Source organism: Hippocampus comes, unplaced genomic scaffold (assembly GCF_001891065.2).
Source record: "Hippocampus comes isolate QL1 unplaced genomic scaffold, H_comes_QL1_v1.1 scaffold38, whole genome shotgun sequence".
Taxonomy (NCBI): domain Eukaryota; kingdom Metazoa; phylum Chordata; class Actinopteri; order Syngnathiformes; family Syngnathidae; genus Hippocampus; species Hippocampus comes.
Window position 1 is genome coordinate 102,970 of NW_017805716.1, and position 16,376 is coordinate 119,345.

The 16,376-nt window shown below is 46.1% G+C and overlaps 1 protein-coding gene across 2 annotated transcripts; it reads right to left on the reverse strand.

Annotated features, from left to right (window-relative positions):
- Positions 1-347: 347 nt before the first annotated feature.
- LOC109523797 (hepatocyte growth factor-like) lies at positions 348-15,762 on the reverse strand. 2 transcript variants are annotated; one of them, XM_019883209.1, is made up of 18 exons: positions 15,446-15,760; positions 13,472-13,634; positions 13,271-13,383; positions 12,764-12,878; positions 9,704-9,846; positions 9,501-9,621; positions 9,313-9,431; positions 6,846-7,017; positions 6,547-6,680; positions 6,043-6,136; positions 4,654-4,793; positions 2,765-2,794; positions 2,549-2,681; positions 2,369-2,443; positions 2,108-2,245; positions 1,916-2,022; positions 1,700-1,833; positions 348-1,242 (listed from the first exon to the last, which is right to left on the reverse strand). In XM_019883209.1, the coding sequence occupies exons 1-18, from the start codon at positions 15,507-15,509 to the stop codon at positions 1,066-1,068; spliced, it is 2,172 nt and encodes a 723-aa protein (XP_019738768.1). In that variant the 5' UTR covers positions 15,510-15,760; the 3' UTR covers positions 348-1,065. The 2 variants fall into 2 exon arrangements, with proteins under 2 accessions (XP_019738768.1, XP_019738769.1); XM_019883210.1 differs by lacking the exon at positions 348-1,242 and having other exon boundaries at positions 1,722-1,833; positions 2,761-2,794; positions 15,446-15,762.
- Positions 15,763-16,376: the final 614 nt, after the last annotated feature.

A 16,376-nucleotide genomic window follows, 5' to 3' on the forward strand; every position in this document is an offset into this window, starting at 1 on the left:
CGTATAGGCAGAGCGTTTATTTTAAAGTTTACAACACGGCGTAATTGTCCACAGTCGGCTAATTTTTTATTTTATTTTTTTGCCAATTCATTTTTTGTTTTGGTAGGGAATTTTTGAGTATCAGCCTCGCCTTGTGTTGTAAGGCAAAATATTGATCCATTTGGGGCAATTTTAAAAGAGATAATATTGGCCGATTAAATCGGCCTGCTGATGAATCGGTCGCGCCCTAATTGTTATTATTCATTAAAAAATATATATATTAACTTAAATGTTCTGAATTCCTTTTTTTGCATAGCTGACAAGTTCCACTCTATTCCTTCAAAAGCTCCATGACGCTTCTTTTATTGTTTTTGTTCTGATCCAGATGTGGTGAAGCAAAGGGTCCAAAGCTTTACCAAAATAGGATGAATAATCATCCAACTGACACAGCCTCGAGCCAGAAATGACTTCATTTTAACAGCAAACCATCAGGCTGCAGATTCTTTTTTTTTTTTTTGTGCTCATCTGGTCTTAATTAATTCCAAAACCATTTGGACTGCAGTCGACAATAAATACAGCCAAGCTACCTCTTTCTTTTAAATATATCAAACACCATCAGCGGCGCGAAGAAGTGATGGGAAGGGGAGTGGGATCTATGAGACCCATAAACTCGCGTCCGAAAATCCGCCCCGCTATGTACATAGAGCTCCACTTTGCGTGAAAGAGGAAAAAAAAATATCCGAGTGACCGCACACAGCCCGCCAGGGGCCACGGCGGTTCCCTCCAAAAACGCAGAGGCGTGTTTGCCTTGGCGAGAGCCGCCGCTCGCTCATGCTACAAGCATTAGCACGAGACCTCGGATCGGAGCATGAAAGCAGCATTTGATCGCCCGCCCAAGCTTCTTGTCCTTCACGGGCCACCATCCAAGTATTCAAGTAAATTCCAGGAGACGATTCTTAGTCACGCTTCGCTTCACTCAATCTTCATTTGCATAGTGGAGATTCCATTTGGTCGTCTGCAATTTTTTTTTCCCTGAAGAAAAAAAAAAAAAAACATCCTCCTTTTTTTTTTTCCGGCCCTGGTCTGTCAGTTCGTGTCGGGGCTGGGGTAAAGCTTAAAGACTTTGTAAATCCACTGCGAGTAGAACGCCACGTTGACAAAGAGCGCCGGCCGCGACGACGCGCACTTGGTGCGCTGGATGCTCACGCCCATCACAACGCGGCGCTCCTGCTTCTGGCACACGAGCGGACCACCGTTGTCTTTCTGGCAAAAGGGGGAAAAAAAATGTAATTAAAAACTAAAAATAAATCAGCATTAGGACGAGCTCAGAGTGACAACCAGCTATCTGTTTTTTTAAGATTTCATACAGAGTTGTGATTCAAATATGGGCTAAATATGGAAGTGTTTGCTATTAATAGTAAAAGAACAATATGGGAATGTAATTTTTTTTTGTCCACTTGGGATCACCATCTTCTCATTCTGCATATGTGATTGGTGCGCTGGATTTAAAGATGGGGCCTCGCCTGGTGAGTGACGTGGGCGTCAGCGAATGAGTCGAGTTGGGTGGCTGCTGAGCGGAATAAATATGTTTCAGTTCCCGTGTCTACGATTCCTTAGTGTTCTGGGAAATTATTTAAATCAAGTTGAGCATGAATCCGTCCTGATTTGTGACCGCTCTATGAAATCTGCCTAGCAACAAGCAAGTTGAGGCGCCCCTTACTTCGCACACGCCTTCTCCTCTCTTGCCTCCAGCACATATCCTGCTCTCTCCGGCGTCCCCTTTGATCCGGGAGCACTTGTCGTCGTCCACAATCGGCATGGTCACGACGTTCAGCGCCCGCTCCCGTTCCCTATCTATGCGCGCAAGGCACAACGGTTGCAGGGAGACTTTTGTTTTTCAATATGAGCGAAAGCAAAAAAAAAAAAAAAAGACTACCTCTGGTTTCGCCCCATCCGTACATGGTGCAGTTGGTGCCCTCGGTGATGTGGCATTCTTGGACGGGGAGATGGATGGTGGTGGCGCCCTCGGACACGGGCGCGGGGCTGGAATGCGCATTAATCACAGTCACACCGCGTTGATTGAAAACGGAGCAAATGGCGCTCGCGTGGAGGAATGTTGGCAACTCACTTGGCCAGTTTCAGCATGACCAGGTTGGATCCCTCCGGGCCGCAGATAAGGCGAGAAATTCCGAGCCTGGGGTGACGCGACGACTCGTTCAGGTGGCGCAGGCCCACCTGCACGCTGTACTCCCTCAGGTCGGGAACGCTGAGAAACGTATTTGAAAACAAAAAAACTTTCTTTCGGGGCATGTTATTTAACAAACACGTATGCATGCCCAAACTAGTCGGGATTAAAAGAGGATAAATCAAAATCTTAAAAAGGTGGTACCAGGATGTGAAGCACTGCTGGTCCGTCAACACCCAATCTTCTCGGATCAAAGACCCTCCACATAAATGGATCTTCCTATAACGACAGCAATTAAAAAAACAAAACAAAACACATTTTTTGTGACTCCCCCGGGGCGGCCCGACAAAAATAACAATAGCAACCAGAAACAGAGCATCTCACTCTCTCTGGATGCTGACGACCCAGCTGCCATCCGTTCCTCGCACTTGCTGGCCCCCGACGATGCGAGTGGTGATGTGAACGAAGCACGAGATCTTGGGGACGGTTGGGGCCGGAGCAGGTGGCGTTTGCGTCGCTGGATTTCACGGGGGTTGAGAGTGGACGTCACAACATGTGGGCCCCAAAAGCGAGTAGGGAGAGGGGGTAAAAAATACTCACCGTTTGGAGGCACGGGTGTCGTGGAATCACCTGAAATGAGCAAATGAAGATGTGCAGGAATTAGGAAGTGAATTGTACAATTTGCAAGATGTGATAGACAACAAACGGCTTTTCCATGAGCGACAAATTACATGCAGACGGTCAAGACCGAATATGAATGTTTGCTCTGCTCAAGGCTGACAGTTTGATAGCCACAAAGTCACATGTGGGCTAATACATGTGGCGAACACATTCAACAAAGGCTCTGTTTCACTTTTATATCGTTTGTCCATTCTTTTGCAAAGGCAATAAATTAAATCGTCCGCCACGAAAAACAAACAACCCCCCCCCAAGAATTACATTTATGATTTAAAACGAATTAACTCATTCACTCCCAAAGATGTTTTTAAACATCTTTTCAGACTTGGTCCAGAATTGGCTGGTACTGAATGAGTTAAATTGATTATTTCACTCATGTGATATATTCATGCAATAACGTTTCATCGTATTGACTAATATTCACGAAACCATAAATTGTATGAGTATGTTTTTTATTGATTCATATTATTTACATTACGCGGCTGTCACAACTGCCGTCTGACCTGTTTATGCAGCAAATTAATTTCATTCCCATTCGAGCGATTCACAATCAACCAAGTCATCCCATGGCTCAAAACTGACTTTTATGATTTCAACAGCAACCCGTTTAGGCAGCAAAGAAGAGACTCCGTTATTTTTACGGAAATTCTCAACAAACCACGTCACCTTTTCGGTCCCACTAGTGGAATGAATGAATTCCACTGCGTCAAAATGATTACAACTGACACTCTGGCTAATGAAAAAAATTGACATTGCCCTGTCAGGATTGATCGGAAAATGGTTCCAAAATCCAAGCGGTGAATTATTCCTACTTTGACAGGAAAGTCAAAGCTATCAAGCACATCTGCCGCCCGGAGGCATTCCTCTGACGTTCGGCAGTGTTGCGCGCTACCTTGTTGACATTCTTGGCAGTGCGCGGGGCGTACCGTCTTCTTGGCAAGTGGACAGTTCACATCAAGAGGATGGCAGAGCGCACACTGGAAGAACTTCCGCTTTCCCAGAGGAAACCTCGCAGCACAAGATGCTGCTTGTTGCACTGTCAGCTACCCAGATCTGCTTTCATCAGTCATTAGCCAGGTGCAGGGAAGGTGTCAAAACACACCCGACACCTGCTGCACATTCCTCACATTCCCAACGCAACGCCAGCAACAGAAGGTTTGTGCGCTGTTTGGAACCTAACGTGCTGACCGAGCACAGATCAAACGCTTGGTCCCGAGGCCAAAAATGAGGATTTGTGCGCCGTCGCTTGAAGGGGTAGCCGGAGAGTTCCCACCAACACACGTCGTCTGTTCTACTGAGGCCCAGTGACATCACTGACCTTTTTCTTAGCTACAGATGCCAAGGCAGCCCAAGCTTTCCGAGCCTGATATGAGAGATACGGCGGCGTGCCTGTGAAGGTTGCGGTCATGCGCCATGTCAAAGTGACAAGGAAATAATGCAAAACAAATCGTGATGGACACCAAGGCGTGACGGATTGCAGAGCGAGTCGACCATCAACAAAGAAGAAGAGGCAGCAGAGTAAGACTGCTGCGTGACATAGAAACCATTGAACACGTTACAAAAGGGAGCAATTAGCTAGCACCGTTAGCTTAACCGGATAAGGACGCCTAATTGGCAAAGCATGAGTGAAATTTTCGGTTGACTAGTTAACAACAGCAGATCAACACATTGCGATTTCAGACTGGAATGAGCTTCATTGATTCACACAGAGCATAGAATGCCGCTTTCCAAAACAGACTGCAGTCCATTTTTGGAAATCAAAATTTTCACTTTGGGAGATCCCCAATCATAAAACAAATACTTCCACTCACAGTGCTTCAGTTTGCAGTAGTCCCAAGCCAGGCGAGTGTTCGGGTCAGTGTAGCACCAGGGGCCGTGTTTGTCTCGGTCCGGGTTGCGGCAGTAGTTCTTGTCCAGCCCTACATGGGATAGTGTAGAGTGAGAATCCCCGCTGTAAAACACACAAATATAGATACTCATGTTCCGTTTGTTATTTGGCAAACAGTGGATAGCACAAAACGCACGCACGCACACACACACACACACACACACACACACACACACACACACACACACACACACACACACACTGCACGCTGAACGGCCACAGCGGGGCAAGAAAGTCGCATTTCAACGACTGCGGCGCGCCCGTAGAAGGAAACGGCGCGTTTGGCCAATGGCGCTCATGGGACTTTGAAAGTATGCACTCTCAGACCGCCAGGAGCCACGTCCTCCACCGCGCACACTTGGAAGAATTCCCATGCAAGGAGCGCGCAAACCCTGTTCTTGCCGATCCCTGAAAAGCCATTACTGGATGGGACCAAGACACACACACACACACACACACACACACACACACACACACACACACACACACACACACACACACACACACACACAAAAACGCCCATGCTCACGGAAGCACGGCAATTTGTCAAGAGGTGAAGATAATTTCACTTCCCAGGAGAATGTTAAACAAGCTGTGGTGTTTTTTCTTCCCAGGACGACCCCTCACCTCAAACGGAGCTAGACTAGCTGGCGAGGGGAGCTGATTGGCTTTGATCTGCCCCCCACGCCAAGCACTTCCCGCGGGTCAGGGGTCTGCTCTGGAACATGTCCATCTTCCCGTGCCGTTTTGGCTTTTAAAATTCTTGTAAATTAAGCCATTCCAACCTGCAAGTGTCAGGAATAATAATTGGGCTTGGTATTGACCCCTGAGGAACCCCCCTGATTTTCCCATATATTTATATGTATTTTTTTACTGTTTGTTTTCACGGCTAAGCTCCATTCATATGAAAAAGATTTTCACATGGACAAAAAAAAACGGGGGGCTTGTCCGCTTGTCAACAAACACTCATCAGTTAGCAGTGAAGAATGTCCCCCCCCCTCTCTCGAGGAAACATTCCCAGTGTTTCGCCGCTTATGTTGGCTCTGAAATAAGCAATAGATTTCCAGAAACGTTAGGGTAGGGGCACATGGCTATAGCCATGTTAGCTTCTGGTTAAGGATCATAAGTAGGCCAAACGCTGGAAGGATAACACTTCTCCGATTTGAATGACAATGCGACAGACTGATCAGCTTACAATTTTGAAAACATCCCTCCAACCAAGCACAAACCATATGTAACCATAGTTCGCTCTTGAAAAAGCAAAAATGATGAGGGGAAAAATACCAAATGAATTAACCTCCACTTTTCTTACCTGTTGATGTGAAGGGACCAGTTGGCGCAAGGAATCCCGGAGCGAGTGATGCTTAAGGTGCCCCGGTATGCCTCCCCGTTGTCCTCGTAACACTCTACAGAAGAACGAGAGTATTTCAAATACATTTCTCCCCTCCCCCGGGGCGGGGGTGGGGTGGCAATCGAGCTTTCACTTACGGCGCCTAATTGCAATCATTGAGCGCGAGTGTGTGGGCTCACTCGTGAGGCGCGCCGCGGTCTTTTTTAGCAGTGCGCCGAGAGCGCTCGAAGGCAATAAAACATTCAAAAGGAATCAGAGCACATGTGGTCTGCTTCAACGGAGAGCAGACAAACATGCTAAGTGACAGCGCTTTCCAATGCGGGTCGCTTTATTCCTTCTAGTAAAATGCAACGGGGTATCCTCATACACACATTTTGTTTATTAACTCAACATCAGTTTTTATTCGATGACTCCATAGATTTGCCTCGTGGCCATGAGGTTGTCTGACGCCTGAGAGTGATTTACCGGTTTTCTTGGATGCCTGGACGCCACACCTGGGGATGTGCGTGCAGTTGGCTCTGCGCTGGTTGGGCTCGCTGGTGAAGCACCAGGGGTACTCGGACCCATCCGGGTTGCGACAGAAGTTGTCACGCAGGTCCCTGGGAGGCGCACAAGCAAACACAAACCAGGACATTTTTTTTTCTTAAACGAGAAGGCCATCTTTTTGGATGTTTGTCACGGCAACAGTCTGGATAAAGAGATCCCCCCCCCCGAGAGAGCGCCTTAGCTGAATCCAAGATGTCGGACAAATGCGCATGACTCACTTGCATTTGAAGTTGTCTGGAAGAAAGAAGTGCAGGTGGGGGAACTGCGAGTCCCAGCGCTGACACGTCACCCCTTCGGGAGTTACGTTCATGGTGCCGCGGTAGTCTTGACCCTTTCCCCGGACGCACCACGTCGTCGCGTTCACATCTGGATCCCCGCTGGAGTCGGATTCTTGAAAAATAAATAAATAAAAAAGGAGGAGGGGGAAAGATATTAATCCTTGCAAGAATGTGCCATGTTTAACCTGGAGACGGATGATTAAAAACAGCGGCACGCCCGCCACGCCAACCCCACCGTGCTGATAGGAAGCTTGCTGTTTATTCGTAACACTCACGGACGCCTTGCGATGGGACGTCCGCAACAACAACACCTTACACAAAGTCCTTCGATCAATATGTTGCATGTCAAATATTAATTGGACTGTATTTTAGGAACTCGAAGCCATTCCTATTGCATTTGTTTATAACGCAGCGTGGCCACTGTTATCATTTCAGGAGCAAGGCATTCTTCCTCACATGGGGAATCCACAATAACAAGAAGTCATTTAACCCTTAAGGAGGTCCTGCGTTGCGAAAACATGCAAAATTGTCAATTTTTTTTTTTTTTGTGTACTATTCAATCATTTTTGGGGAGGCTGACTTTGAACCAATAAACCTTACTTCACTGTAAAGTGTTTTCTAGATACTGTAATGGAGAATGACACAATTATATTCACACTCACGTCCATAGGCAAAAAAAAACCAAAAACAGCTTATCGTTTTCAGTCACGATGCCAAAAAGTGCATTTTCCATATCAAGAAGCAAATCTCAAGGTCGTGTTGAACCTTTTCTGTTTTGCGCAAACTTATGAAGGTTAAATTTACAACATCGGACACGAGATCTTCCCAGTGTAGAAATCCCTTGCTTTGAAAGCATCCTCACAAGGAAATGATCCTGAACACATTCAGGTGGAATCTTCTCCCCCCACCACCCCATCCCACTCCGCCCGTAGATTTCTGTCTGCGTTTCTTTCGCCTTTGACAAATGAGACGAGAGAAGATGGAGAAGGCGAGGTCGTGTTTGGCAGGGGAGGGGAAGAGGAAAAAAAAAAGGATTCTTGATGTAACGCATGCCAGGCAACATCACAGGTCAGTGGTTTTTATCTGCGCGAGGGCCGCCATTGAGGGATACACACATCTGGACACAACGCCCCACCCTGCCTGTAAATCATTAGATGCACTGTTAATTCAATGCATGTGGACAGAAACAAAGAAGGATGCTTGCATTTTGTGTGCGAGTACATTTCACCGAAGCGAACGCGGGGGGAATCTTTTCACTTGGTGTGTTGCGAATGTTCCCACCACCGCGGCGCATTTTTATGTGAGACCCGTTCAGAATGCCAAAAAAAACATTTCAAAACCTTTTGTTGATGTGATTAAAATGATTTGGACAGTCATCATTCATAATTTCAAATACAATGGCAAAAATAAAAATGTCATAATAAAAAACAAATGTACACCCCCCCCCAAAAAAAAAAAAATCCTCAATATGCAACTCAAAGTGAACTGGCAAACAACCTAACGAGCTCACGACCAAAAAGCAAACAGAAAAAGTATTTTGGTTTGGGTTTCGTATTTAAATAATCCCACTAGCACGCGAGCTAGATTGAAAATTTGAAACGAAGCAATTCAATAACCGACAACATAAATTGCAAACAAAAACCAGAAAGATTATCGTGAAATCGCGTGCATGGTACGCACCCAGTGTATTATATGAAAAAAAAAAAAAGAAGAAGAAGTACAACGCTGGCAACATGCGCCCGGAAATACACTGTTAGCGTAATGAAGTCGTATGGTGTAGAATTAAAAAGAATTATGAGCGGTTCCTAGAATGACATCTTTACACTTGAGAAATTTTAATTTGGTGCGCCAACCACCAACCCACAATAACTGTTCCCAGTCAGGACTCCCAAATATAACGTGGAAAGTACAAAATTATTGACCGGGATATAAAACAATGCAGTGGTGACTCTATTGTGACGAAAATAAAAGCACCCAGACGGTATTTTACGTTTTACTTTGACTTCAGAGTCGTCGTGAGGGCTTCTCAGAGACGGCGAGCGGGCCGGATGTCGCCCCTGAGCCGGTACTCTGCCCAGGCCTGTTCTGGATTTGATTCCCCTTCCTAAGGGTTCCTTTGACAATAGTCTAATAAAACAATCGGGCGGCGCCCAGAACAAGAAAAACCAAGCCACGTCAACAACATTAACACTGGGGACGGCAAACAATAACTCGGCGGGAAAAAGCCAAAACCAGCGAAGAACAAGCACTCCCTTCTGTCGCCATTAATCCCCACAAACCCCAAACCATCGTCTGCCCGTTGCTTCGAGTGTTCTCTGATCTCCTCAAAGCGGCTATTTTCAGACTTGAAACGGGCCGAGATGAATTCTCACGGAGGAGTGATCGGGAGTGGGCGCAGCCCTCGTACCACACGTGGTGATGTTGCAGTATTCCCAGGGAGTCTTTGGATCCATGGTGTAGCACCACGGTCGAAGACGATTGTCCGGGTTGCGACAGTAGTTGTCCGCCAAGCCTTTGTCCTTGTACCTGAGCGGGAGAACGGATGGCAGAGGTTAAAAAGTGCTGAAAGTCACTGCGGCTGTTTTGCGGACTCACTTTTTGGGCTGGAAGGTATGCTTGTGGGGCCGGGTCGAGTCCCATCTCTGGCACTCCTTGCCGCTCTCGGTTTGGTCCACTTTGCCTCGGTATTGCTCGCCGTTGCACGCCACGCAGACGTCTGTCAGCGCCGTTGAACCGCACATTTATTGATGGGTAAAACCGCAAGCCCCGTATCGCTTTTTCATTTGGCACCGTCTTACCCTCCGAACACCGCGGCACCCCGCACTCCTCAGCCCGCACATTAGGATCGGTGGTGTAGCACCACGGACCACCGGGGTCGTTGTTGGGATTCCGGCAGAAGTTCTCCCTCAAATCCTGCGTTGGGTATCTATCGGGGTAAAACCTACAAAGGGGAAGTGGACGCAATGTGCATTTGAGAGCGCCGTAAGCTTCTCAAATAAATTTCAGGGAGCCACCGGGTCGGTGTATATGCGAGGGGGGTTCCGCTCTCGCTACCTAGCAAAATAAATCCACAGCCCATTTGCATGAAGGCCCCAGCTAGGAGATTTAAAAACCGTGGCAATCGAATGCAAAAATCAGTCACCTTTGCTTCATTAGCGGTACCTTGTCGCTGCTCCTTCATGTGTGAAGGAGCCTGACAGGAGCAGGGGCAACCGTGGCCGTGGAACGTGACGTGATTGATCACCCAGCGTGACGGGCATTTTTTGCGAGCGCCTTTAAACGTAATCCCCATTTCAGTCAAGCAGCCGTGAAAGTGGCGGCGCAAGAACCAGACTTGAGTGTGAGCTTTTAACAATGCCAAACAAGTCCTCGATACGCTTTGTCCAAATGTGTGACTTCACAGGACCAGGAAAAAATTGCCTACATTGACCCGCCAAGCGATAGCTAAGCCGTCGTAACCCAGATTGCACCTTTTTTATGTAATCCCCCCTTCTGATGAGTGAGCGCGGTCAAGCCACTGTTCGATAGCCGGAACCAGAACCGCACCATTTCACACGGGCGAGGTGTGGAAATCGGGATTATCACGATGATGCGGACTGACCATGAACTTCAAATGCAAATTAAAAAAACAGCGAAGGTCTACGGGTTTTTCCAGCCTGTCAGCAGGTTGTCCGAACACTCTACCCTCAGCGACGACTCCTCTCCTGGGGGAATTTACTCTAACCTTGCTCCGCCCTCTCCCCTCTTATGCTCCGGGGCTTACATAAAGCTCTGACACTAATGCACGACATCATTCAAAGCAGAACAAGGAGAAACACACACACACACACACACACACACACACACGCAAAAGAAAAATGTCACGAAAATCTCACCCCCGTTTAGCGACGCAGCACCAGAACCCGAAACATCTGCTTTGTGTTAAACCTCTTTATAATGTCAACGTTTTTATGTCATACTCCAGTAGATAATAAATTGTATTACAAGGTAGTACAAGGTACCCCACACAACACGGGCCGCATGTGGCGAGAGTCCATAAAAGGCTGCCGCACGAAGCGCGAGTTAGCCGTAATGACGCTGCGCTAACAGATGTTAGCCAGTTACCCCTCCAATTTATCTCGCTGCCAGAGTCGGTTCACGTTCTACAATACGCTGTGTTACTATGCGCACATACTTACTTTGAACGCATTGGCAAGGCACGGCCAAAGCAACGCTCGCCTGCGAAAAGCGACTACGGGTAATATTTACGACTCGTGGTACGGCGTACTCCATAAAGTCGGACCTCTCGAGTCGTAAAACAAGTAGTGACTTTGAAAATGACAGCTGAGAATGACATTGAAGAAGATCGATGAACGGGTTTTAGCTTGTAGCCTCTCCGATACATTTTTGAGCACGAGACAAAATGTAAAATTAAAAAAAATTTTAAAAGGGCTCTGGGCTTGTAAAAAATTTGGTACTGAATTTGGATAAGATGAAAGCCGTAGCTAGCACAAATGAGCTAGCATGGCAGACTACTTTTGACAAATTCAACTGCTGTCCAGGTTGAATCAAGTTTTCAAGTTTTGGTTCACATTTCAACCTTAACGAAAGGGGCAAGTTAATTCAGAGCCACAGTTGTGTTCACACCTAGAAAATACAAATTCGTTCTGGATTAGCTTTAACGACTGTAAAAACAACTCATAAGTGCTAAAAGCCAACAAACGCAAACAATTAAGTAAAAGATGCTAACGCTACCAAAAAATGAAATACAATTACATCGTAAAATTTTCTTGAAAATACTGTCTGTCACGATCCAGTTTTAATGAAAAATTATTCTTGGGGGACGAGTGATTTAGGACAGGAACAAATGTCCAGTTCGGGCGGTGTTTTTTTTTTTTTTTTGCGCTGACCACCTGGCGTCCATGTGAATTTGCTGAGTTATGGGCAGTGTGAAATATTTCACCCTTCACGGAACGCTGGGTGTCAACACGCAGTTTCTCAGACAACACGGTTCAATTCCCAAAGGTCCAAAGGACATTCCTGGTTGGAAACATCGCGGGAAATCACCCCGGTTTGGCATTGTGTCTGATCAAGCATGAACATAATAGTCGGGGAGCTTTGACGTGGGAGCACAGCGGAAGGTTAGCTTGCCCTAGGCGTCGCTAAATCCCGTCAAAAATCAGAGGTCACAAATGTCATTTCGTGCCATTTTTATGGACGAAGCGCTTCAAAACTGTCGGCATGCGACTAATGAACGCTGCTAGTGAGAAGCGGGCTAAAATCAACATGCAAAAAAAGCTAAACTAAGAGAACACAGATTGACTGGTCCATGCCGTTAGCATTAGCCTGCTAGCACTTGTATTTTGAAGGTAGACAGATGAAAATGTTCTGTTCTGTAGTCGCAGAACGATTTGGCAAGGCAGTCGGAAAAAGACGTTAAAAAAACTGTATTACAGTTGCGTCTTCGCTTTGACGAAAAATAGGCATCATATTCAAAATTGCAATAAAGTGTTGACACCAAAATTTCTTTGACTTTCTAATAACATTAGCCAGCTAGTGCGCTAGAATCTAAGATGTAACATGAAAGTAACCATACATTTCCGAGTTTGGATTACATAAAAAGGCAATATTAACATATGGTTGACAACCAAAGCTAGTAAGGGTACAAAAAATAAAATAAAATGGCGCATTTCCAAAGGCAGTAACGGCTCCACCTGGTGGTGGCATTGGGGAATCACAGTATAAATGCAGCAAAGGGGATATAACACTTTTGTCCCTGACCCGAAACCTTTCAAGAACTCTTTTTGCACAAGCCCGCCAGCACGGATGTCGCCACGACTTTCCGACACTTTGAAGGTATAAAAAGAGGGAGTACTTACGTGTGTTCATTGATGTTATTATCAGACCAGGCTTGACATGTTATGTTCGACTTGGTCCAAGACCTCCTCCCTCTGTAGTTGTCCTTGGGTCCCATGACACACTCCCTTATGTAATCTGAGCAGAGTGGAGAAAACCCGCTTCAAAGTGTCCATTCATATTGCATTATTCTTACGAATTACATGATTTTCCAATCACGTTTTGGGGTTTGACCATATTTGGTCAATCGCAGCTTTTTGTTCTGCCCAAAACAACTGACGGGGGTTCGGTAAATGTCATCGGAGCGGCGGATAGGAGTTTCCGCAAATTCTCAAGTGCTAGATTCCACAGGCTGCATGGCGCTACGACTGTAAACAAAGATTCTTTACGGGCTTGTTTACGCGTCACTGCCGAGTGTCCTTCTCCAAACGGGTTTGTTGTGTCAACGCGGATGTCGGCCGTCTCCGTGCGCTTCCCCGATGTGTAAATAGTCGTGAATAGCGTCACGCCAAACGGGCCGATGTGTTTACCTTTCTTTTCGTACAGCGTGAAGTTGGCGCTGGGCTGCTTCTGCGCGCCGTGGCTGAACCGGTCAAAGGGGAGCAAGTGGCATTTCCTGTTGTGTTTGTGGAAGTTGAAGGCCCTGCACACAGGAAGGCGTGAGCAGATGAACAGCTGATTAAAAAAAAAAATAAACTAAATAGCAACGGCAAGGAATGTCGGACTTTCACCTGCAGTTGAAGTGCTTCTTGACTTTCTTGCACTTGCGGGCGCAGTGTTCCTGCGAGCGACTGTTGCGCACCACGGGCGACTGCGGGCATTTGGCACAGACCAGCAGGTGGTTTTCGGACTTTTCGTAGCGCTGCAAAGACTGTCGGCTCTTTCGGCAGTCACCTGATGGGCGGAAAACGGCAAGCTAGCGTCAGAAGTTACTCAGAAACTCGGCATCACCCTAGTCCAAATTCAAAAGTGAAAATTTGCATTTGAGAAAAATCCAGAAAATTAGCATGATACATTCTGGTGTGAACTGCGAAAACCGAATTTTGCCAATTTTGCCAACCATTTTATTCAATTTTAATTAAATCTAAAATTACTTGGGATATATTATTACGTCAAAGTGTAACTTTAATTTTTAAACATAACATCAACATTTTCTGAGAACTGACGATGTGACCGGCACGCTAGCATTGCAACGCTGTAGAAATGGACGAATGTTTTTTTGGGGACCTTTGCACTTTCAAATGACAGCGGTCCAATTTTCAGCCCTAGCACCTTCAAATTCTGACCAAATGTCCCGCTTTTTGGAACAAAATACTTTGCTAATGTGAGAAGGAGTCAATTTGGAAGCTATTATCGTACTTAGCATGATGTATTCCCTCGTAAACTCTTGCGAGGAGACATGGCACGAGTAAACGCCGTAAAAGTGACAAGCAAATTGAAACATTGCCATCGCTCTCGCTTTGTTTCCGAAGGGCCCTCGGCAGACAGTCTTGCAGCGAGTACCGTCTGAAAAGAAGCGATGCAATGACAATGTGTGCAGATGAGGGGGTTCACGAGGAGGACAGCGCCGTTATTCAAAAGCCCAAATCCTCCCGCGGTCACTTCCACCTGCCGGGAGGAGAAATAAATAAAGCCCCACCTTGCACAGAACCAGGTTTCGGTTACAACGTATGCTCGTTTCACTTTACAAGCGACACGAGCCTGGTGGCAAAGATGCTTGGAAATGTTTTTTTTTTTTTTTTTGACGTGCTCCTAATGCTTGGGCTCAAGTGCAGCACATCTGGCACTCATCACAGTGTTGTTGCAGCCCTCATGTCTGGCGAGGCTGCTCAATTAGATTTCACTTAGGCTCTTCCTCACACTCGGCAAAGGCCTAACCTGCACTTTGCGGTGAACAAGTCGCACGGATCGTCGGGGTGGGCTGCGGTGGGGCCAATACATGGTGGGACAGATACAGCTGTTATCAATGATATCAATTATGATTCCATTCCTGTGGGGTTTAGGAGAGCGTTACGTCTTTTAGCATGAGACATAGTTACACAGAGAAAGTTTTTTTTTTTGTTTTTTTTTAAACATGAATGGCGCCCACCAAAAAATGTTTATCTCTGAATGTTGGCTTATATATTTTCCAGATGGAAATATTTTAGTTTTCAAGTAACTGTCACCATTACTTTCAGTGCGCCTTTTCCATCCATGTCTTTCTTCAAGCTTTTGATTGGCTCATTTGACCCCAGTTAAAAAGTTACAGCGTCACTTGTTGCTTTGGCATGAGCTCGACAGTCTAAAAGTGGAGAGTTGATTTTACTTACGGGAGTAATTTTCAGCTTTTATGTGAACAAGCTAGCATCCTCGCGCGTTATAAGCAACTGAGCTGGCGGGAGCATCCAATAATAAATACAAGGTAATAAGAGGGCCTCTTCAGGGGTTCGGGGGTTAGGGTGTCTCACCGCGCAGCCAGAGAAAATATTTAATATGTGTGTCAAACACGTATTAAACGCTCCAAATACAACCCCTCTCTCCTTTCAAGTCGCATTCAACATCATGCAACAAGTCGTGCGTCAGTCAACGCTGAACTCCGTTGGAAAACCCGCTGAGTGAAACACTTTCTGCACTTCTCAAAGATTATGTCAACACATGCACGTATGAAATCGCGCGTGGGGAATAGAGCATAAAGTTGCCTAGGATTCGGCATCATCATGTCTTACCTGCATCCAGCATGCTGAGCAGCGCGCACACCAGCGCCTGGTAAATCCATACGTGCGTTCTCATGGTTCACTTGGCCGGGATGTGCGTGTGCGTGGGCAGCTTGTAGCGGAATGAAAGACACACACTTCGGGATGTTTCAATGTGACGTCCTGCGTGACCGACGTCCTCCCAAAAACTCGCTGGTAGCGTCCACGCGCGTCCTCAGTTCAACCCGCCCACTTCACGAGACTTTTTTTTTTTCGACCGCAGGCGCCTGGCTGGATCGGGCGTCAAGCGCACTGGAGTGCATGCTGGCAAAAGCCACGTCCGGTTCTGGCTTTCAAAATAAAACCAAGAGTCGGTTAACGAGGTGACAGGAAAAATACAGATGCTCAGTTCTCCTATTGTAAAAAAAATACGAAATAAGACAACTTAAATTGAGTTTTATGATCTAATGTATTTTTCTTTTCGGATGCTGTATATGCAATTTCTGAAAAAATGGTAACTATTCAAATTAAATTAAAGTGTCGACCAACATGAGAGTATAGATTTCAAACAATGCTTGAGATGGGATCCCACTAACATTTTCTTTGAAAGCTGATAGACACCAGGACTCCAATCAATGGACTAATACACTTTTAATTAACACACATGACAGCGCTTGATGGATTTCGGTTTTAAAAAAATAAAATAAAAGACTTCTTAGAATCTATGCTGCAGTTCAAGTCATGCATCCATATATAATGGATGGCTCTATGAAACCTCTTAGGTATTTTTCACTTTCACTTTGCTGATTTACAAGCCAGATAAACACACAAATTAATCCGCAAGTGCTCCTTGTTGACACACATTGCTAAAAGCGGGATCCAGATCTGAGTGCTCGGACTTCTTCAGGCAAGCGCCCGAGGCCAAAAAAAAAAAAAAAAAGATAATTGTAAGAGCAGGATCCCG